The 23,430-nt window shown below is 46.6% G+C and overlaps 1 protein-coding gene across 1 annotated transcript in view; it reads left to right on the top strand.

Moving 5' to 3' along the window:
- LOC137438317 (serine/threonine-protein kinase BRSK2-like) overlaps positions 1–23,430 on the top strand; it is a 137,040-nt gene that overhangs the window by 4,596 nt on the left and 109,014 nt on the right. Inside the window, exons 2-11 of the mRNA XM_078767156.1 lie at positions 14,770–14,864; positions 15,574–15,659; positions 16,008–16,148; positions 16,489–16,605; positions 16,772–16,805; positions 16,884–16,952; positions 17,128–17,274; positions 17,433–17,467; positions 22,793–22,957; positions 23,180–23,277. Coding sequence (XP_078623282.1) covers positions 14,770–14,864; positions 15,574–15,659; positions 16,008–16,148; positions 16,489–16,605; positions 16,772–16,805; positions 16,884–16,952; positions 17,128–17,274; positions 17,433–17,467; positions 22,793–22,957; positions 23,180–23,277 — 987 coding nt within the window. The remainder of the gene's footprint in view (positions 1–14,769; positions 14,865–15,573; positions 15,660–16,007; positions 16,149–16,488; positions 16,606–16,771; positions 16,806–16,883; positions 16,953–17,127; positions 17,275–17,432; positions 17,468–22,792; positions 22,958–23,179; positions 23,278–23,430) is intronic.

Raw genomic sequence — 23,430 nt, 5'->3', positions numbered from 1 at the left:
CACAGCCACGCTTCCAGAAATGATGCAACCAGCAGCCACAGGCTGCATAGGAAACAGCCCCAGCTCTGTCGGTGATGTATTACAAAACTCGTAATCACTTAGTATTCAGGATGGCCTGTTTTAGCATTCCCATCTGAACCCATGTGACTTGTGAGGCGAGGATTCCAGGTTGTAATCCCACACAGACTGTGTTGATTTGTCCGTTATCTCTCCTCAATGGCTTTGCGATTTGTGTCGGAGTGCACCGATGTCTCCCGATGTTATGTCCTGCACGTGATTTATGTAAAGTTCCAGCTCGAGCCTTTTATCACTGTAAAGAGAGAAGAAAAAAGAGCTCGCACTTCCGGCTTTTATGTTGTATTATGGAGTGGCTCTCTTACGGTTAACAGCATGTGGGCTCAGGAATTGATCCAAGGAGAACAATGGTGAATATCTGCACTGGCTCAGCTCAGAGCCGCAACTTGAACTCGATCAAACGCCTTTGTGATGTCTTCGGAGGCCTCCCAAGTGCCAGAATCAAAGAGCGTGCATGATCCAGCACTGACCCCACACGTTTCTAAAGGAGGAAAGAAGGAATGGTGCAATATTTCACCTGATGCCCGCAATTTGGAACAGAGTTTGTGATACACCATATGACATAGAATAATGTGTTCGGGAATTTATCACCCGACGTATTCATTTCTTGCACCGATACTTTTGATTAATAAACAATACCGCATATATACAGTCACGTGAAAAAGTAAGTACACCCCATGTAAAGTTTTGACTTTTTCAACATATTTCAACATACAGCTATTTGATCTTCATTTCAACAATATTGATAGATAAAGGTGATATAATATAACAAATATCATGAAACATTTAAATTTTGTAGTCCATTGTATTATTTAAATAACCATAAATGCAAATTTCGCATGTGGACAAAGTAAGGACACCCTTGGCTCTAATAGGTGGTATTGCCCCCTTTGGCAGAAACAACCTCAAGTAGGCGTTTCTTATAACTGTCTACCAGTCTCTGACATCGACTGGGAGAAATTTTTGCCCACTCCTCCATGCAGAATTATTTCAGCTGTGCGATGTTTGAGGGGTTTCTTTCATGCACAGCTCGTTTCAAATCCCCCCGCAACATCTCGATGGGATTTAGATCCGGGCTTTGACTTGGCCATTCCAGAACCCTCCATTTCTTTCTTTTCAGCCATTCCTTGGTGGATTCACTGGTATGTTTAGGGTCATTGTCATGTTGCAAGGTCCACCATCGGTTGAGCTTCAACTTTCCGACAGATGGCCTCACATTATCCTCAAGCACCCTCTGGTACAATGAAGAATTCATAGTGGATTCTATGATGGTGAGCTGCCTAGGCCCTGATGCAGCAAAGATGCCCCAAACCATTTATCCCATCTCGTCTTCAGTTGTCATACCCTTCCTCCCGTCCATGGTACACGGAATCTTGTGGTGAGGCTGTTGCCCAGAAACAACTTGCTTTCGTCTCCTGGAAAGCAAATCCAACGGAAGGAAATCTCATTTCCTTTCACAAAGCCCGAAACAAGTGTGTGTCTACCCTCAGGAGAGCCAGGAAACAATATCTCTCCGTTCTCAAGACCGAACTCTCTTATCTGTCTCCCTCTTCCAAATCCTTGTGGCGTCTGGTCAAATCTGTTTCTGGTGTTTGTTCCCCCTCCATCCCCTCCCTCATCTCAAACGGCTACACGGCTGACTCCGCATGTGAAAAAGCTGAATACCTCAACTCTGTGTTTGCCTCTAAATCTTGTGTCCCAAACCCATCCCTCTCTGTACCCACCGTACCCAGTCGTACCCAGCTGCTCCTGGACTCTGTGTCCTTTCCTCCTGACAAGGTGGAAAGGTTTCTGTCAACCCTCGACTGATTCTGCAACTGGACCTGACGGCATCAGCCCACGGGTCCTAAAATCCTGTTCTTCCGCTCTTTCACTCCCTCTCTCTGTTCTCTTCACCCTCTCTTTTGCTCAAGGTCATCTGCCATCTGCTTGGAAATCAGCCAACATCACCGCTTTGCACAAAAAAGGTGCAAAAACAGATTCTAGCAACTACAGACCAATCAGCCTTCTCCCAATTATCAGCAAAGTCATGGAATCCATCATTGCTTCAGATATGAAATCTTTCCTCTTCTCCAATGGCTTGATCTCTGATCATCAATTTGGTTTCAGACCTGGTCACTCTACTCTGGACATGCTGCTTCTGCTTTCTCAACAATGGATGGAGGTCCTCAATGCCAAACAGGAAATTAGAGCTGTCTCCCTTGACATATCACGTGCCTTCGATACGGTCTGGCACCCCGCTCTGCTCACCAAACTCTCCTCCTTTGGTATCCATGGAAATCTTCACGCATGGCTGGCGGACTTCCTCTCTAGTCATAGTCAACGTGTGGCCCTGAATGGGTTTCTCTCATCTCCTCTTCCTGTTCAGGCTGGAGTTCCCCAAGGCAGTGTTCTGGGCCCTGTGCTTTTTCTGGTCTTCATCAATGATCTCGCCGACTCTCTTGAAAATCCTCTCTATGTCTTTGCTGATGACTCCACTCTCTGTCGCTCCATTCCTCATCCCTCAGATCGGCAGTCTGCAGGCTCCTCACTCTCTGCAGACCTGGTCAAAATCACAGACTGGGCAAACAAGTGGAACATGTCTTTCAATCCTGACAAATCTCACACTCTTACGATGTCTCTCCAAAAAGACCGACTGGACAACCCTCTCATCCACTTTCTGAATAATCCTCTCCAAGAAGTTCTGTCACTCAAGCTTTTGGGTCTCACTATCTGCCATGATCTTTCCTGGGAAAACCAAATTTCAAATCTGGCCTCCAAAGCCAGTCGCCAACTGGGCATCCTCCGTTGTGCGAAGTCCTTCTTTGGCACACCTGAGCTCCTCACCACATACAAGGCTTTCATCCACAGCTGAAAGGAATACTGCTCTCCCCTCTGGGCTGGTGCTCCTGCCTCACACCTAGCTCGTCTTCATGCTGTTGAAACCAAAGCGTTCAGAATCATTGGAATCTCCCACGATGAAGCAAACTCCAAGGGCCTTTCACTCACTCACCACAGGCAGGTTGGTGGTCTTTTCGTCTTCTACCGACTCCTCTCTGGCCTTGCCCCCCCCCAGCTCTCTCTGGGCTCTGTCCCCCAAATATTCCTACAGGTCGCACAAGATCTGCCTGCAACCCTCTTATGGTTAAACTGCCAAAATCAAGACTCTCTGCTCAATTTCACTCCTTCATTCCTCTTTTCTCCCGCCTCTGGAACAAACTCCCTCACTCTCTTCAATCCCACTCCACCCTCCAGGTCTTTAAAACAGCTGTTCACCACCATCTCTTATCTTCCCCGATCCAAAACCTTGATCTTTTCTACCCCGCTAATTTCACCCCAAATCCACTTTTTTGAAATACCAACTTCTGTCTTGGAAGTCCTTGGTGTCCTTGTGTTTTATACTTCTGCCGCCCCCCCCCCTTCCCACGCATCGTCCCCCCAAGCCCTCTCCCTCCCACACATCTCCCTACTCTCAAATGTTATGTTTGTGTGCTTCCCCTTCTCTTCCCATCTTGTCTTCCGCTCCCTCTTTTTATATATGTTGTTTGTCTGGTTGATTTGTTTGTGAAATAAATGTTAGCTCTTTCACGAGCCTCGATTCAGTATACAAAAAACAAAAAAACAAACAAAAAAAAAACCATAATATTTCCAACACCATGCTTTACAGTTGGTATCAGGTTCTTTTTTCTCTCTTTTTTTGAGGCAATGTTTTTATGGCCGGATGCCCTTCCTGACGCCAACCCTCTTAGTCGCCTCTTACGACACGCAGGGATACGGTGTACCTATTCTAACCAGGGTACACACCGGGGAGTTGGTATCAGGTTCTTGTGGTCAAATGTTGTTGGTATCAGGTTCTTGTGGTCAAATGCTGTCTTTGGTTTTCGCTAAACATGTCTTCTGGTACTGTGGCCAAATAGCTCTACCTTTGACTCATCTGTCCAGAGCACATTGTTCCAGAAGTACTGGTCTTTGCCTCGGTGTTCATTGGCAAACTTTAGTCTTGCCCTGATGTTCTTTCTGGACAGCAAAGGTTTCCTCCTGGCACACCTCCCATGTAGATCAAATTTGTGCAGCCTCTTTCTGATGGTAGACTCGTGCACTTTGACATCAACAGTGGCAAGAGCTACCTGATGGTCCCGTGATGACATTCTAGGGTTCTTAGAGACTTCTTTCAGCATCTTGCGGCCTGCTCTCGGGCTGAACTTGCTGGGGCGGCCTGGCCTGAACAAGTTGGCAGTTGTTTGGAATCTACTCCACTTGTAGATGATTTTCCGGACAGTCGAATGATTGATTTCAAATTGTTTGGAGATCTTTTTAAATCCCTTCCCAGAATCTTAGGCATCTATAACGTCCTTTCTGAAGGCCTTAGAGAGCTCTTTTGATCTCGGCATGGTGACGCCGCATACTTCAACAACAAAGAGCAAACCAAACTAAATGTCTGAGGTTTAAATAAGACAGGCTCCTCCAAGATCCTCTCTAACAATGTTCTAATCATTTGCACCTGAACTGGTGCACCTGATTCTAATTTTAGGTATTTGATGTCGTGATAAATGTCGGGGTGTACTTACTTTTTCCACATGCAAAATTTGCATTTGTTTATTTAAATTATACAATGGACTACAAAATCTAAATGTTTCATGATATTTGTTATATTATATCACCTTTATCTATCAATATTGTTGAAATGAAGATCAAATAGCTGTATGTTGAAATATGTTGAAAAAGTCAAAACTTTATATGGGGTGTACTTGCTTTTTCATGTGACTGTATATATGTGTATATATATATATGTATATATATATATATATATGTATATATATATATATGTATATATATATATATATATATATATATATATATATATATATATATATATATATATATATATATACATATATATTGTTACAGATACGACTTTGATGGTATGGTGGGCCGAGCGGGATGGCCGCCGTATCCGTACAAGTTACCCGATTGTGCCCGAATGTTGACTAATCGCGCTACGCTGGCTCAATAGGAAAGAGAAGACACCCGGCTGGGCTATAATGACACAATACGACACCAGGGGTTCAGTTCTCAAGACCTCCGGAGGAGGTTATATTAAGGCGGAAAAGGTTAGATTACAGGGACAAGAGGGAAACATAGGAAGGTGGGCACTTAGACACAACCTTATATTAACCCTAGACAGACCACAGATAAACGGGACAACGCTGACTCACACGGGATTTGATGGCAAGGAAAGCGGCAGTCGATGGCTCAGGTGCACCTGGCTCCGGGACAGAATCACGTACGGTGGTGTCCAGCAGATGCGGGGAGGTCGCTCAGCGCTCGTGGGTCGCGACTTTGGTGGAGATGCCGGGGAGGTCGCTCAGCGCTCGGGAGGGTGGCGTCTTTGGTGGAGATGCCGGGGAGGTCGCTCAGCGCTCGGGAGGGTGGCGTCTTGTCCTTCCAAGCTCGGGGCGCATCTCCCGTCACGTCCGGCGCGGGGCCGCGTATATCCGGCGGGGAGTCACGCCCTCGCTCGTTAGCTCCGCCCCATATGGCATCGGCCCATGGCTTCTCATTGGGTGCGGGGGTTACCGGCTCCGCCCTTGACGAGGGGCCGACAGGGAGCCCCCTTCTGGGTAACCCCGTCGAGCACATGTTCAATGGCGGCCAACCGAGCCGGAGTGAGGACGCAAAGCCGCTGTTGTTGTGGTTGTTGTTGGAGCTTGAGATGATGGGAAGAGATGCGGGGAGGTATGGGAAGGTCCTAAACTCCTACTGGTGCCATATCATCACATTCTGGTGCAACGAAGAGTCATAATTAATGGAAACAAGTCCTTAACTGACATAGATTAAGAATAACTAGCAAGATGTCCTATAATTGTCTACGTGTGGTGCGGGGGACCTGGGCACGACATTTAATGGGGGAATGAAGGGGAAGATCGGCTCTAATGGGTGTTGTTTACAGACAATGGGACTAGGGAATGGGGTAAGGGGAGAGTTGGGGAGTATCGGAGAAGATAGGGGAATATTTACAAGCGGATATGGAGGTCAAATTCCATATTCGCAACATTGCACCCTTCTCTACCCTCGGGGCGTCCCGACCCGATAAATTTTTACCTACTTTAGTGTGGCACGCAATGTAGTTCCCTCTACTATTAACTCTACCCTGAGTGCGACAGTTTTACAGATATTCACAAATGAGTAAATATGTCCCCCTGCGACGTTGCACCCTTCTCCTCACAGAAACACACCCACAGGATAACCGAATCCGGAAAGAATTCTCAAACTAAACATACAGCCGGTAGGGAGCATTATTTACAAGACTACGCTGCTATTTACACTACGATCCAGGACCTGTTTTTGGAGGAACACATGCAGATGTTATGCATAGAGAGAGCGCGCTTGCCAACATCGATACACCAACCCACGAGTGCTCTGTGGCCGACGGCCTTTAATAACGTGCAGAGCACCCTTTCCTGAGCATCAACAGCACCACCCCACCACCAATCGGTGCAGTCACCATTGTTCATTGGAATAAAAATAACTTCAACAACCCCTAACCCTGCAGGTGTCTCTTGCTCTTCTTGTGGTGCACTTGGTGGTGTCAACTAAAAGTGGTTCACCTGTATGGCATAGGTGCCACGTTGATCCATAGGTCCATCCCCGGGTGGTGCTTGGCCGCAAACGAACTGCGGTCCATTGTGGGTGGCCACAAACATTGCGGTCCATATGGTGTACCGATCCAGGCAGCGAACAGCGAAAGTGCAGGCCCACAACTGCGCAGCCAGCACCTCTCTCTCCTCTCTCTCTACCCCAAAGCCAGATCCTCGGAGGTGGGAGACAAAAACAAGACAAGTGAGCAAGGTGGTAAGGGCGCAAAAGTGCACGCAATGCAAGGTGATGCACACTGGGGGCACATGGGAACCAGGTGAGACAGGTACGTTCCTACCGTACGCCCCCCCCACCAGGTAACCTACATGGCCCCTCCCTTACCCCTTACTGTATCAACAAAACACAACACTACCCATAAACATCTACTTTACAAATCCACAAACATCCCTACTGTCTTCCCCGTTCCTCCCATATACCAAATTCGTCTTCTCTCCCTCCTAACCAATCAAATTTGCCATTTTCAACTCTCATCAAAATTTGCCATTTTCAACTCAACATCAAAATTTGCCATCACCAATTCATCATCAGTCCCTCCTAGGGAGGGAGAGATGGAATCACCCCAATGTCTCATCCACGTCGTGATGCGTCTCACAAATCCAACAGCAATTCTCATTTCTGCAACACAAACAAAGAAAACACAGGTGTGGAGTCATCATCATCACCACAGGCAAGTGGCTGCGTATGGTGCGACAGGCTCATCAATCCTAACTATCTCCTAAATGACTTTAACAACTTTACACTACCCGGGGGCTTCCTCCGGCCAAACCATTGGCCCTCTTACACTATGGGTTCTAAAAACCAATTCCCATTGGCCAAACTGTGGTGCTCTTCAATTTGGGGTCTCACTCCCCCGATTCATCTCCCGGTGCCCTCGTACAATTTCTGGGCTGTGGCGTGTACCTCTCCCAGTGGGTCTACCCACCTGCACACCTCCACCACTGCAGTTGCCTCCGAGCTTACCTGCTCCTTGCCCTAACCTAACTACCTGGGGAAGGCCCTCTGGCACTCTCCCCACTCGGTGCCCTCTCTGGCACTGGGCTACCCGGGTCCATCCTCCGGATCCTCGGGCCCCATCCACAACTCTACCGGCTCCCAGAGCCCACCTGCGGCCTCACCTGGCCGACATCCTCACAGTGGTGGAGTGCCCAACCAACTACACACACTAACAGGCTACACGCCCAGCCATTTCCACAACACTAATGCACCCATCCACAACACCATTCTGCAACCGCACCACAAATGCCAATATCCAACCACAATTTACCTGCACCCTCTACCTAACACTTACACTACCCGCCCCGGGTACTCGTGAAAGGGGTCTACTCTTCCCCCATCCACACCTTCGCACCATGCACACCACTCCGTACCACTCACTCCAACTCTCTCCACACACCTGTACCTGCACACCTGTGCTCTCACACCTGGTGCCACCGGCACCCTTCTCTCCCCAAGCGCATTCGCGCTGATCCACACACTCACTACTCATACACTGCTCCACACACCTGTCCAGTTGCACACCTGTGCAATCACACCTGTTCAATTCTCACAAACACGGCATCATCTCAGCTAACTACTCCCTTCTGAACTTTGCGCTTCCCAGTCGTCCCTTTAAACTATTGCGCTCCCTCGTCATTATAATCCACACTAATCTGCCTGCGTCCCCACTACAGGTATCAGTCACTAACTAACCTTAACGTTACCTAAGGTCATCTTCGCTAGATCCCTACACACCATATCCTAACCCACCCGGGCTAGTTTTCACTGCCATACACCCCACAAGCTATTGCTCCTTTGCCCCCCCTCATGGGAAGGATGGTGGATTTGCCATCCCACCACATCGGGGGTCTCTCACTACCAATTTTGCACATCAAATTTCAACAAATCCAAAATTTGCCAATCATCTGCCAATCACTGTACCATTACCAATCATCACTCTGCCAATCCTTTGCCAATCATCAAATTTCGCCTTTTTCTAATTTCGGGGCCAAAACACTAACCTCATCACCCAGTCTACTCACTACTGCCTCTCGGTGCGCCAATTCCTGTCCAAAGCCCGGCTTCGTAAAGCCAAGCAATGGATGCTGGTTGTTTTGTGCCAGCGGCTGGATGCGTCCGGCACTCGGTGCAGGGACGGGGGCTTACCCGTGCCGAGATCCCACGCACCACCTCGGCACGGAGCCATCCAATGCCCCGCTCTCGACCTGCCGGCACGTCTCACCAAAAAGTGGTCGCCATGACGACCCTTTCTATCGGGCTGCCAGCTCCGCCTAGTGGAGCCTGGACGCGGCCGTTCAAAGCGAGGCCCGGCACGCACCGAGGGCCTGCTTCGGCTAAAAGTCGTTCTAAACTCTACCCCGTCTAACGTCGATGCTTCACCTGCATGCTTACATCCCGCAGCCCGTTCCTTGCTCACACATCCAGCCGTGCCCATGCTCCTCGTACCTTTCCTTACACACCCAGGTACACCCATTCCACTCACAGCCTTGGTCATACACCTGACCACCGAACATTTTGGCACACATTCGTTCGTAGCACACCTCACCAAAACACCTCTTCGCGCCCCCTTCTCGGTCACCTCCTCTGTGACAATCACAGGTGTGCCCTCATTCGCACACCCAACCACGTGCCTCACCACCAACTCCAGCGTGCATTCCCACTCACGCTCTACCATTCCAGGTGTGCATCCTTCCATCCCAGGTGTACATCCTCGCTCACCTGTCACAACTAACTCACGCTCCATGTCACTCTCACTACTTTCACCTCCACTCGTGACAACGCACTCACCCTTACTCTTGACAGCACACTCTTTCCCCATGCACCTGTCCGTCACACACCTTTCTCGCGCACACTCTCCCGTTACACCCTCTGTAACACTCACCACAGGTGGACACTCTTCCTTACTTCTGACAGCGCACTCTTTCCTCATGCACCTGTCCGTCACACACCTTTCTCGCGCACACTCTCCCGTTACACCCTCTGTAACACTCACCACAGGTGGACACTCTTCCTTACTTCTGACAGCGCACTCTTTCCTCATGCACCTGTCCGTCACACACCTTTCTCGCGCACACTCTCCCGTTACACCCTCTGTAACACTCACCACAGGTGGACACTCTTCCTTACTTCTGACAGCGCACTCTTTCCTCATGCACCTGTCCGTCACACACCTTTCTCGCGCACACTCTCCCGTCACACCCTCTGTAACACTCACCACACCACGCTTCCATGTGCTCCCTCGCACATGTGCTACGACCGACTCACTCTCGCCAGCACACTCACTCCTTGGCACGCACTTTTTCCTCACACACCCCAGAGTCGGACTTTCTCGCACACCTCCTCTTTCGCACACCAGACCTGTCGCACACTTCACCAACGGCCTCTCACGAACACCCGGGTCTATCTCGACCCCCAAGCTTATTAAATCACCTGGCGCATCATACGCACGACCATATTGGTCACCACTTACACCGGGTCCTCTTTCTCTTCGCTTCTCCTCCATCACCTGCGAATCCCTCATCCGGTTAATGAGCACATCATCACGATCCGAACACAGACTCTGGACCAATTCTTTTACCTCCTCTTTTATCTCTTTCTTATCCTCTCTCCGTCGCTTTTTAATTTCGCTCACCCCTTCTTCCACTTCTTCTAATTTTTGCTTCATCTCCTTCATCTCTTCGTGCGCCCCTTTAAGTTCTTCCTCTAACTCCACTTTATTTTTTTCTATGTGCTCCCGCACCTCCCGCTCTTTAACCTCCATTACCTCTACCACCTTGTCCATTTTCCTCGTCAGGTCCTCATGTACCGTCTGACACTCTTTTTTAATTACCCCTACGTCCTTTTTCATCTCCTTCTGTGTCGATTTTAAACCCTCTATTACCGCTGTGTTCTTCTTTACCTGGTCCCCCAACTCCTTTTGTCCCACTGTCAGTTGTTCTACTCCCAGCGTCAACTCCTCTATACCACCTTGCAATTTTACAGTCCCCTTTCTCACCTCTTTCTCCATGCGCTCCTTACAGTGCCTCACCTCCTCGCGCACTCCTCCGACCTCCTCACTCACTCCTCTTCTGATCTCCTCTCCCATCACTTGCATCTCCTGCCCAGATGCCACCCTCATCTGCTCCATTTCCTCCCTGTGAGCATCCAGTTTGGTTTCTACCCCCATTCTGACCCCCTCTATCTGCTGCCCCATTTGGTTAACTTCCCTTTCCGCTTGGTCCCTCATGTCCCTCAATTTGCCTTCCATGGTGTTTTCTAACCCCTCTAACCCTTTTTGCATCCCTTCCATTTGATTCTCTTGAGCGGCCATTCTGTTTTCTACCCCCGTTAACCCCTCCTGTATTTCCCCTAATCTATCGTCTAATTCCCCAAATTTCATGTCTAATCCCTTAAAATTATTGTCTAATCCCTTAAAATTATTGTCTAATCCCTCACTGGTACCCCTCGCTTCGTCCCTCATCACCCCCATTTGCTCACTCTGAGCCCTCGCTTCGTCCCTCATTACCCCCATTTGGTTTCCCAACCGCTCACTATCAACCCTCATTTGCTCACTCTGAGCATCCATCCGGTTCCCCAATTGGTTACTCTGCAGTTTGAGGGACGCCTGCATTTGCGCCATAAATTGCTCCATGAGGACCTGCATCTGGGCCATCCCTCCCACTTGTGCAGCGGGTGCGGCCGCCGTAGCTATGTGCGAGGCGCAATTTCGCGCGTCTGCTACCCCCGCTGTTTCGCTCTCCTCATGTCCCTCATGTCCCTCAATTTGGTCCTGGACCGACCCTGCTTCACTCTCCCCTACCGGACCCCAGCCGTCTTGATCCGCCATAGCGCGACTTTCAAAATTCGGTTTTTATTTTTTATTTTCGTAAAACAAATTGAAATTTCGCCGTTATAATTTCGCGCGGGAAACGCGCTCCGAATCGATTTTCCCTCCCAAAATTTGGGCCTAACTAATTTAGTCCCGGGTTCGAATTCCACTCCTCGACACCAATTGTTACAGATACGACTTTGATGGTATGGTGGGCCGAGCGGGATGGCCGCCGTATCCGTACAAGTTACCCGATTGTGCCCGAATGTTGACTAATCGCGCTACGCTGGCTCAATAGGAAAGAGAAGACACCCGGCTGGGCTATAATGACACAATACGACACCAGGGGTTCAGTTCTCAAGACCTCCGGAGGAGGTTATATTAAGGCGGAAAAGGTTAGATTACAGGGACAAGAGGGAAACATAGGAAGGTGGGCACTTAGACACAACCTTATATTAACCCTAGACAGACCACAGATAAACGGGACAACGCTGACTCACACGGGATTTGATGGCAAGGAAAGCGGCAGTCGATGGCTCAGGTGCACCTGGCTCCGGGACAGAATCACGTACGGTGGTGTCCAGCAGATGCGGGGAGGTCGCTCAGCGCTCGTGGGTCGCGACTTTGGTGGAGATGCCGGGGAGGTCGCTCAGCGCTCGGGAGGGTGGCGTCTTTGGTGGAGATGCCGGGGAGGTCGCTCAGCGCTCGGGAGGGTGGCGTCTTGTCCTTCCAAGCTCGGGGCGCATCTCCCGTCACGTCCGGCGCGGGGCCGCGTATATCCGGCGGGGAGTCACGCCCTCGCTCGTTAGCTCCGCCCCATATGGCATCGGCCCATGGCTTCTCATTGGGTGCGGGGGTTACCGGCTCCGCCCTTGACGAGGGGCCGACAGGGAGCCCCCTTCTGGGTAACCCCGTCGAGCACATGTTCAATGGCGGCCAACCGAGCCGGAGTGAGGACGCAAAGCCGCTGTTGTTGTGGTTGTTGTTGGAGCTTGAGATGATGGGAAGAGATGCGGGGAGGTATGGGAAGGTCCTAAACTCCTACTGGTGCCATATCATCACATTCTGGTGCAACGAAGAGTCATAATTAATGGAAACAAGTCCTTAACTGACATAGATTAAGAATAACTAGCAAGATGTCCTATAATTGTCTACGTGTGGTGCGGGGGACCTGGGCACGACATTTAATGGGGGAATGAAGGGGAAGATCGGCTCTAATGGGTGTTGTTTACAGACAATGGGACTAGGGAATGGGGTAAGGGGAGAGTTGGGGAGTATCGGAGAAGATAGGGGAATATTTACAAGCGGATATGGAGGTCAAATTCCATATTCGCAACAATATATATATATATATATATATATATATATATATATATATATATATATTGTAGCAGACGCGGTTTAGATGTTATTTTACCGAGCGGTTGGTATTACCGCGTCCGAACAGTTACTCCCCGATTAGAACCCGATTCCACCCGACGTTGACCAGATCGCACCGCAGATATTCAATCGGGAAACCTCTAAAGCGACCGAAAGAGAAGGAAAAGAGAAGAAGACAGAGTACGGAGGAAGAACAGATTTATTATATACACACACAAGCAAAAAGGAAGAGCGACCAAAATTATTTACAAGCAATGGATGGAGAAAGCAGTCACACAGTGCATCGTTAGCTTATTCTATTCAATTTACTTAACCCCAAGACAACGAGTAGGACAGACGACGTTCACACTTACACGGGGGATATTGCAGGCAGGTAGGGCTTGAGGTGGATTGCTGGAGAGGGAGGCAGGGTCGGAGGCAGCAGCTCTCAATTCCTCGCGGTTTTTGGCGGGAAAACCCTTCGTCGCGTATCCGCTGCCGATGCTGTAGACGTCACGCGCTGGCTCGGGCACACCTGCTCCTCTCCTTCTGGTGGAGCCGTCTCCCTCCTTTCAGCGCGTCTCTCCAAAGCTGGTTTCCTTTCCGAGTACCTCTCCTCTTTGGCTTGGAGCGTTTCGCATCTCACCGCTCCTCTTGGTGTCGCCTCTTCGCTCATCTCCCAGGTCATCTGTTGAAGCAGTCCCTTCCCGTCGCTTTTATTACCCCGGGCGGAATCAAGCCGCCGGCTGCGAGGGCACGCCTACCGGGTCGCTCACCGCGGTGCTGATTGGCCAAGTGGGGTTGGCTCACTCCTCCCCTCTATGACGAGGTGGAGACACGCCTTTCTTCTCCGAGATTAGCACATGGGCAATGGCGGCTTGCGGGATTGAACACCACTCGCACCCCTTTTGAAAGGAACTTTGGAGAGCGGAGATGATTGGGGAAATTGCAAGGGCCTACGCTTATTTTGTTTGATACAATGCAAAGTCAATCTCGTGGGAAACACATATTTAGCCTACATAGAATAAGGAAATACACTATTTAAAAAGATATATCGTGGCCTGCGTGTAAGTGTCATGGAATTAACTAGGAGGACGGCTGCGACCATTATTTACATTACGAGGGTGTTACACATAACAAAACCATACTTTTCACATTCGTTACACTTCCTTCAAAATTGTTACACTTCTCAAAAACCGTTACACTTCTCAAATTCGTTACCCACTTCTCAAAACCGTTACTATATATATATATATATATATATATATATATATATATATATATATATATATATAGATATATATATATATATACATATATATATATATATATATAAATAAATAAATATATATATATAATATATATATACATATATATGTGTGTGTGTGTGTGTGTGTGTGTGTGTGTGTGTGTGTGTGTGCATATCTCGGTAACTTCACTTTTCTTCTGCCATCGAGGTAACATTTGATTTTAGCATATTTGCCCTTCTGGGGTTGCAGTCATGACGTCCTTGTGACTGCGTCATCATGGCCTTCGTCCAGGTTGGAGAACTTAATTAATCAGCTTCACATATATACACACACACATGCTATTCTGAAACTTTCTTGTGTATGTTTCGCAATCCTTTCTTCGTACAGTATTTTTGTTTTCTTTGCCATAGGGTTTTGATGACTTGTGCTATGGTCCCAAATTCAAGGCTTGTAAAAGGGAAGACTCCACAAGCAAAATGACCATGAGAGATCAATGTTTGTCTCTCACTGGCATCACCTTTTTTACACTCCCTGGCTGCCGCTGCTTTCAACAGTATATGACATCGTTCTCTCAGCTCGAAGTGTCTTCATGTTAAAAACGATTTGTGCTTTGTTAACCCATGGACCTGTTTTTGTCCCTGTCAGGTTTGGTGCGGTTGGGTGTTCACTGTGTTACTGGGAGGAAAGTTGCTGTTAAGATCATCAACCGTGGAGCTTTAAGTCCTGCTGTTCTTACCAAGGTGAGCTTCGGAAAAGACTAACATGGAGTAAGATAACATTTGTAAGTTCTGGAAACGTTGAGTTATGACATTGAAAAGATGAAATAGAAGGATCGAGGATCTTTAGGTCGTGGGTTGCAGTGTTTGGCTCACCAAATCTGACCACATAGCTTATGATTATGGGCTTGTTCGAAACCAATATACCTTGTTTGTTTTTTCATTGCGCCCAATAATGTCCTTGTAATTAATCTAAAAGTAAAATTGTTTCCTCATCTCAACATCCTAAACACGTAATTTGTGTACAAGCTCCTTAAAGAAGGCCATCCCATCTCCATGTGGATAAAACGTTTCCGGCCGTAGTCCCCTGGAAGTTGATAAAATTCCTTTAATTTCCTCATTGTCTATGAAAACTTCCGCTGATGCCCAACAACCATGAAACGAAGGGCGATTTGCATTTTGTTTTTTGCATTTTAATTGGTTATGATTTTGAATATTTTGTTTTTTTATCGCACAGCATATTATTTTATAAACCAACACTGGCTTTTTTTGTTTGAACTAAAAAAAACAAAAAATAAACCTTGCGTCGATTCAAACATTGAAATCGAGAAACCGATTTTGAAAGTTGTGTGTATTTTCATTCTTCCTTATTGTGTGTATTGTCATGTTGATAAAGTTATTTGCAAGTATAGAATTGTTCATACGTTAACACTGAAATGGTTGCTGTAATTAGGTGGAGCGCGAGATAGCCATCCTGAAGCTGATTGAGCACCCTCATGTTCTCAAGTTGTATGATGTCTACGAGAACAAGAGGCACCTGTAAGCACTCTGGGTTCAAAACTGTCGATAAGAAGCCAGGTTTTGATCTCTTTTTTTTAAATGTTTTATGCCTAGGTGATGATAAAACTGCAGAAGTAAAACTTACCTTAGTCTTTTTATCACCTTTTGTCTTTCATCCTTTCCCTTACCCTCATCGTCTACCCTTATAGACTTCCTTTGACTTTCCTGTGCTTGTTCGTATGTCCGTGCCTTCAGCATGCAATTTCAGTTTCCATCTGCATTATAAATTGTCTATCCTTCTATTTATTTTCTTAAACCTTCTTTTATTTTAATCTGACAGCACCCAGACTCCCCGCTTTCTTTTTCGGTCTGTCCTTGTTTGTTTAGATACCTGGTTCTGGAGCATGTTGCTGGGGGTGAGTTGTTTGATTACTTAGTGCGGAAGGGACGTCTCTCTCCCCGCGAGGCACGAAAATTCTTTCGCCAGATCGTATCCGCACTGCACTTCTGCCATTTGCATTCCATCTGGTATGTAGTGGAGCAAAAGGAAGTTGTAGGATTATGCAGAGAGGCTGGAGGAACTTGGGGTCAGGGAGGCTGGAGGAATGGAAGTGTTTATACGGAAATGAAGGTTGTTGTGTATGCTTGTGGAAGAAGAGAGGATGGGTTGTGGAAGGGTGGTTCGGGTATAACGTAGAAAGGGTAAGAATAAAAGTTAGTTGTTTGAATGTTGAAGAGTAAAATAAACAAGATCCTGAATTTGAGCTGCTTACAGTTGTTGATGAAATGATTCTGAAGTCTGAGTGGAATGTTACAGGTTATAACTTACCAGCATATTGTAAGCCGGGAACTATTTTCGCTTCTGCAGCCACAGAGATTTGAAGCCAGAGAATCTGTTGTTGGATGAGTGGAATGAGATCCGTGTGGCAGATTTTGGGATGGCTTCCTTACAGGTTGGCGACAGTCTGCTGGACACAAGCTGTGGGTAAGTCTTCCCTTCCGTTAATGCATTTTTATTCTGATTTTAATTCTTATAATGGATTAATATTTCTTTTCTCGACGTATTATCTCATCAACCCTTAATGCGCTCTTCCCCCCTTGTCACTCACTACTACTCTTTTCATTTTTCCATCCATCACTGTCTCTCTCAGGTCTCCCCACTATGCCTGTCCAGAAGTTATCCGGGTAAGTTTGCTTTCACGCTCATAATTACCAAGTGATTCACTCATTAGTGAGCAATAATCTTGATGTCCATCTTTTTAGGGGGAGAAGTATGATGGAAGGAGAGCGGATGTATGGAGTTGTGGAGTTATCTTGTATGCCCTTCTTGTGGTGAGTAGTGAGCAAGGTATTGGGCATGGAAAGAAAAAAAGGTTTGGTGGAATGAATTTACTGTAAACGATCATTTTATGTCTGTGTAAGTTCCTGTACCTCGTTTTAAAATGTGCTCATTGAGTGTGCTCGTAAAAGTGCTCATTTTAATGTGTGGTTCCATTGGTACTTGTAGGGTGCGTTGCCCTTCGATGATGACAATCTTCGACAGCTTCTTGAGAAGGTGAAGCGAGGAGTTTTTCATGTTCCACACTTTGTGAGTGCTGAGTGTTCTGAGCTGCTACGTGGAATGATTCATACGGATCCCGCAGCTCGACTCACGGTAAATCACGCTGCATCTTGCGAGATTTAAAGCTAAAACATGGCAACCAAAGGCCAAAGTCTTAAAGTCATACTTATTCCTTTGTCATCATTCTTCCCCACTGTTTTCTGCCCAAACCTTTTTTCTTACCTTTGGCACTCTCCACCTATCATACAAAGCTGGAGCAGGTCCAACAACATCCGTGGGTAACTGCGTAAGTAATCTTATCCTTCCTCACTTTTAAAAAATATCTCTCTTCATTACCCCACACACACAAATTGACAAACGGGGCTAAGCAATTGGTTCATGTCCGTCCGTTCATCCATCCTTCTATCCGTCCGTCCATCCGTTCGTCTGTCTTATCAGTTTATGATCGTCAGTTTATGATCGAGGCACAACTTATTTAAATTGAATGTTGTGTTTTGGACATAAATCTGAAACGAAGTGCTCTGGCTCTGAAGTCCTCCCGATCGCACATGAGCAGTGAGGAGTGAGATAATATTTCTACTATATCTGCCTGCCTGTCAGTCAAACAACATTAAAAATCATTCGAAACAGGAAACTTACTGTTTTAGGTCATCTCTTCTCGATTCTCGAAGAGACAAACTTATAAAATGGGTCGTGATGTCCAGATGTCTGTCTGTCTGGTCTTCTGTTAATTTTCGCTATTTTTGCTACTCCTCCATTATCACCCGGCTGAGTATTCTGAAACTTGACACATGAATACAAGACAGTAGCCCACGCAATCGCTCAGGCTTCAATTTTTCCACATTGGATATTGGGGGCTCCCAAGGGGGGATCACCCCTGAAACTTCGGATCCATACTCATACCTTATTTACCAACCAAATCCTCTGAAACCCGATACAGCCTTTCTACTTGATGGTCTGCACAACCGCTCCATCTTACATTTTCCAATTTAATATTTTTCGATTTTGGATCATGGGGGCTCCCAGGAGGGGTTACCCCTTGAAACTTTGGATCACTACTCGTGCTTTATTAGTCCCCTACCGATGTACACCGGAGGGGACTATAGGTTTGCACTCCGTCCCTCCGTCTGTCCGTCTGTCAGTCCGTCATGCAAAGAACAGTTTTCCGGACTTTTTTTCTAAACTCTTAATGCTAATGATTTCAAACTAGGTACATGGTTTCCTCATGATAAGTTACAGATCAAGTTCGAACTTCACGACGTTTCGATCATTTTTGACAAAGTTATGGCACTTTGAACTTTGGTAATTTCCCCAACAGTTTTCCGGACTTTAATTTGGAGTGCGGTAAGTCAAAGCTGTTAATATTCCTTGTGTACAATATGCTGTAATCGTGGACTGTTCTTTAAAATGCTTTCCTAGAATAAACATCAAGTTAAAAACGTTTTCACTGAATTTTGTTTCCATTGACACAATTCTTCATATCAGGCAAGAATACATTGAATTCACATAGTTTACCAATAAATCAACAATACATCTAGGGAGGTTGGAGTGTCACTTTACCATATGCTTCTGTGCGTATAATCTGCGTGAATACTTCTTTAAATATGTATCTGATACTCTGCCCTCTTAGCAGTATACACAATACGCGTCAGAAGTAACCTAGCTTCCACGGTCCGCGGATAACACGGTCAGGATAACCCGGTCTCACATCATCCGCGCCCACATTCAACCGTGCATAAATTTGCATATTTAATGAGGTTCGTATGTCACACTTTGGTTTCGTGCGATAACTCCACCAAACATTGGCTGATTTCAACAAAATTTTGTACACACGTGTCTCAGCATAACGCAGATCAAGTTTGAAAACCAGCATCAACCGTGCATAAATTTGCATATTCGATCATTTTTGACAAAGTTATGGCACTTTGAACTTTGGTATTGTATGTATGGGGACATGTATTGCAGCGCAATACTCAGAATGCTTGTTTTCTCTATAAGATCGAGGCTTCTGGGAGTGCGAGGTGATGAAGGCAATGGACTAGCAGTAGGGCAGTGGAGCAACTCTTGCACACTAAGTAATGGCAAGAACAAAGAGGGTGAATGAAGACAGAGGAGGGAAGGAAACGCTGAAACCCGCAAGTAAGATGGTTGGGTTACGAAGTGTTAATGGGTGGTAATAAAGATTGTAAGGATGGGGGATGACATGAGATGGTGGTGCACCACTTACTTGAAACCTTAGAGGGAAGAGTGCGATAGCACAATCTCTGGAAGATGGTTCCACACATCGGAGAAGTGAGGAATAAAATATTTGAAGTGTGCAGTCAGCCTGCATTATTGAAATTTAATCAGGAGTATGTGGCTGGAATAACGAGTACATCCTGGTCGATGGTGTTGGTCAACACCAGAAGCCCTGGTGTTGGGCTCGTGGCTAGGGTGCCGGCTTAGGATCCGAGGATCCTGGGTTTGAATCCCGGTCGATCGCTGAATTAACGCCAGGGGGGTTGACTCAGCCTGTCATCCTTCCGAGGTCGGCAAATTGAGTACCAGTTCACTGGTAATTCCCTGTTTGTCGTTAAAGGCGGCAAAAAGGGTTGGCGTCAGGAAGGGCATCCGGCCGTAAAACATTGCTTCAAAAAAGGGGACCAAAAAACAACAACAACCACGGTTCCCGAAAAAGGCCAACCCCCGCTTGGCGGGGAAAAATGGCCTCTAAAGGTGGTTATATATTATATATCCTGGAGTTTTTGGGGAGTGTCGGAGGGCGAGAGAGCAGAGGGAAGTAAACCACAAGACGGGTGGTTCAAATAAGAGAGAGGCCACCGACCTGAATGTGATTCAGACCTTGTGCTTTGTCCTCATTATTGGAGTTCAATAAGTGTTGAGAGCTTTAGATTCCACAGAATCTAGGAGAGACTTGTTGTGCTGGGGCCCCATCCTTAGGTGAGAGAAGTACTCCATTGTGCTATGAATTAATGCATTGATTGCATGAGTGGAGGAAGTTAAAAATTCAGATGGCCATGTGTGCCACAGAAAGATGCTTGGCAAGCAAAGCAGGATTCCAGACTGTGCCGAATGCTCGAGATAAGTTCAATAAAATGGTTCTCACCTCTTGTTTGAAACTTAGCGCCTCTAACCATTTCTGAGAGAGGGGCAGTAGCCTGTCGAGCATTGAGTGATGAGGCCAAAATCTAAGCTTTTGGTCGGAGTTCAGGCAGGAAGTCGGAGTTTTGAAAACAGAAAAGACCTGACTCCGATAGCAATGTTGGATTCCATGACTTTGCTTTTTAATTGGAAGTAAGCTCACTGGTCTGTAGTTGACAGGATAAGTTTTTGTATCCTTCTTGTGGATGGGAATGATGTTTGCTAACTTCCAAGTAAATGGGGGCAGCCAATGGAGCACAGGCTAAACTATATGGTATTCATGGAATACTTACCCCATGCAGTCGACTTGGTGCGAGCCAACTCTTCTGGTTTTTAAGGTTGTTTTTTTTTCTTTGATCCAATATGGCTGTCAGACCACGTGACCGATGACATCACAAATTTACATTCTCCAATATAATTATTGCGTAGATCACGCTCAAGAACTGTAATACTGATCGGACTAAGCATTGTACTTGTACAACATCATATTGAAGGCACCAATGACATCATCGTTAACAACAATTATTCTCCATGCGGAGTTCTTTACAATAAGCCATGTTTCCAAAAAATTTCCATGGAGCCGTTTCGGAGATATAGAGGTCCAAATTTTTTTCGGTTTTTCAAATCTGGCGCCCATACCACGTGACCTATGATGTCATAATTATCACTACAAAAATCTACATGAGTAGATGCATACCATGGTGAAAAACTTGTGTGAATCGGACAAACGGTTGCCGAGAAAATAAATTTTAAAAATGCAGGCACATACGTATGACGTACGTATGCGACCAATCGCTGAACCCCGCTTTGCGCTTCCCGAGTGCAGGGTAATAAAGCAGACGGGGAGAAGCAAGAGCTGCAGAGGATTTGAGCAGCAGGATTGTTAACAACGTTTTTCAAATATAGGCAGGGAACAAGATATTGTTGCGGAAACGGTGTTAGGGGGCAACAGGTGTAAAATAGAATAGTTATACCATTAATACATGTTTAGCATAAGTGTGTGGTCTCTGTGTGAAAACAATAGAGTTTCGAAGTTTGTTTCGGAGCTCATAACCATGACCTTTTCCCACTGTAATGTGTCTACAAGCTCCATTACTGTTCCCCCTCATTAAGAACTTGACTCATCACCTTTTAATCTCTGTTTGTTTTAATAGCCGTTTCCACCAACTCAGCAAGACTCACGCAATTCCTCCCTGCCCCCCCCCCCCCCCTCGAGGACGGCAAATGAAATGCCTTGCAACCGTGCGCGAAGGTAAAAACTACAGCCGTACTGATAACCGCTGGTCCTGCCTAAAACCACTCACAAGAGATTGCACTGATCAGATGAGTGGTTAAGAGCCCAATAGATGTAGACCAAAGGGCAGCATGGTAGTGAGAGATGTCCCATGGAGTTCAACTAGTGCATGCGGCAGACCCAGAGGGAGATGAGTCGACAACACCAGACAAGTGCATAGGTGCCCCGAGACTATGGGACCCAGACGCGCCACAGTAGACACATCTCTCTTTCCAGCCAAAGAGCCTCGTCATCTCACTCTCCATTGACCCAACCAATGCCAAGCCCTCACAGGCATCACGTGGGGATCAGGTTCTTTCTTTCATTATCTTGTGACCTCGTCCTTTCTAAATCCTCATGGTGTGAATGGTTTAAGATAATGTGTCAGCCGTCGAGATATCGTAAGCATGCACGATTTCACGATTTGTTTTATAATGAAGAATAATTGTGATATGTCTGCCTTCTCCTTGTTCTCCCCATCCCTCTTTATTTTTGAATATTTATTAAACCCTTTTCTCAACAATGGAGTGCGTCTGCGTGATGCACAATTCGCATTTGGCAATTATAGCTACGTCATGTCTGTTGGAAATTGAGGTTGTGACATCGCGATATTTTTCCCCAACAAGCATTGCTTGCTCCCCAATGCTTTTGTAAACAAGGAAATTACCATAAGCGGCAGATCTTGTTCGAGGTTTTGTACGTCGGAAACCAAAGAAAAGATCTGTTCAGCATTCCTGGTGGACAGCGTATGGTCTCTGGGGACAACCTGTCACTAAATTGGTGATTTTCTCGGTGGAAGACTTGACCACGTCCCCACCCCATGGTCCACTGTTGCACTATTAAAGTCTTTCACAGATATTAACAAAAGCCAGATGTTGCGATTTAAGTTTCTAATATCCTGAAAATGGCCAATAGTTTTGTGGTTCCTCAAGGATAATGCAAGCCTTGCTAACTTATCTCTCCCTTTTTGCATTTCTGGTTTACTCAGCTCAACTCAGTTGACTGGTACTTACCAACCCCAAGTCTGCTTCATCCTCATACCCTTGCCTTTCATTCCAGCTCTACCTTCGCTGACTCCATTCTTCCATCTTGCTGTACCTTATCCTCTTCATTATCCTTTTCTTTCATCTGTGAGCTGACAAGGTCGGATGTTACAATGAGCGACGAGATTCTTATGTCTTCCCATGTTTGGTGCAGAGGTGGCCGTAATGAGGCAGATGTTTCAAGAGTTGCTCCGCGTGTCATAACTCCTCACCCTTTGGCTGGTGCTGAGGAACTCGACCCAGATGTGCTGGAATTAATGCACAGTCTTGGTTGCTTCCAGGATCGCCCACTCTTGCACCGCCAGCTCATCTGTGACAGGTAGCCACAGTAATATTTGTTTCATTATTATGCAAGTTTAATGAAGGAGCTTTCATGAACTCCCGTCTATCCTTGCTTGGGAAAGTAAGAAACCACTGCATTAAGCATTAGTGGAGTAATGAGTGCCTGCTCAACATTGAGCCATTCTTCCAGGTTATTATTGTTCAGGGCATGTCGATGTAGAAGTCAGGCAACTTGCTCGCAATTTCCTTTGTCTTTCAGGGATACTCAGGAGAAAACCATCTATTTCCTGCTTTTAGATCGGAAGGAGAGGCACCCAAGCTACGAGGATGAAATACCTCCTCCCAGACACGATTCTGGTGGGACTCGGGGAAATGGGGGAGGAGGGCGATGGTAGGACAGCAGTGGTAACATCTGTGGTTTGTGGTTACAGTGATGACTCCAGAAACCTTTTCTTTTGGTCATGGCAGTTCTTATTTTGAGAGACAATTAGGAACATGCCGACATTTATG

This window comes from Myxine glutinosa, chromosome 13 (assembly GCF_964187855.1).
Source record: "Myxine glutinosa chromosome 13, kmMyxGlut1.1, whole genome shotgun sequence".
Lineage (NCBI taxonomy): Eukaryota > Metazoa > Chordata > Myxini > Myxiniformes > Myxinidae > Myxine > Myxine glutinosa.
This window is presented reverse-complemented; position numbering and strand designations above follow the sequence as displayed.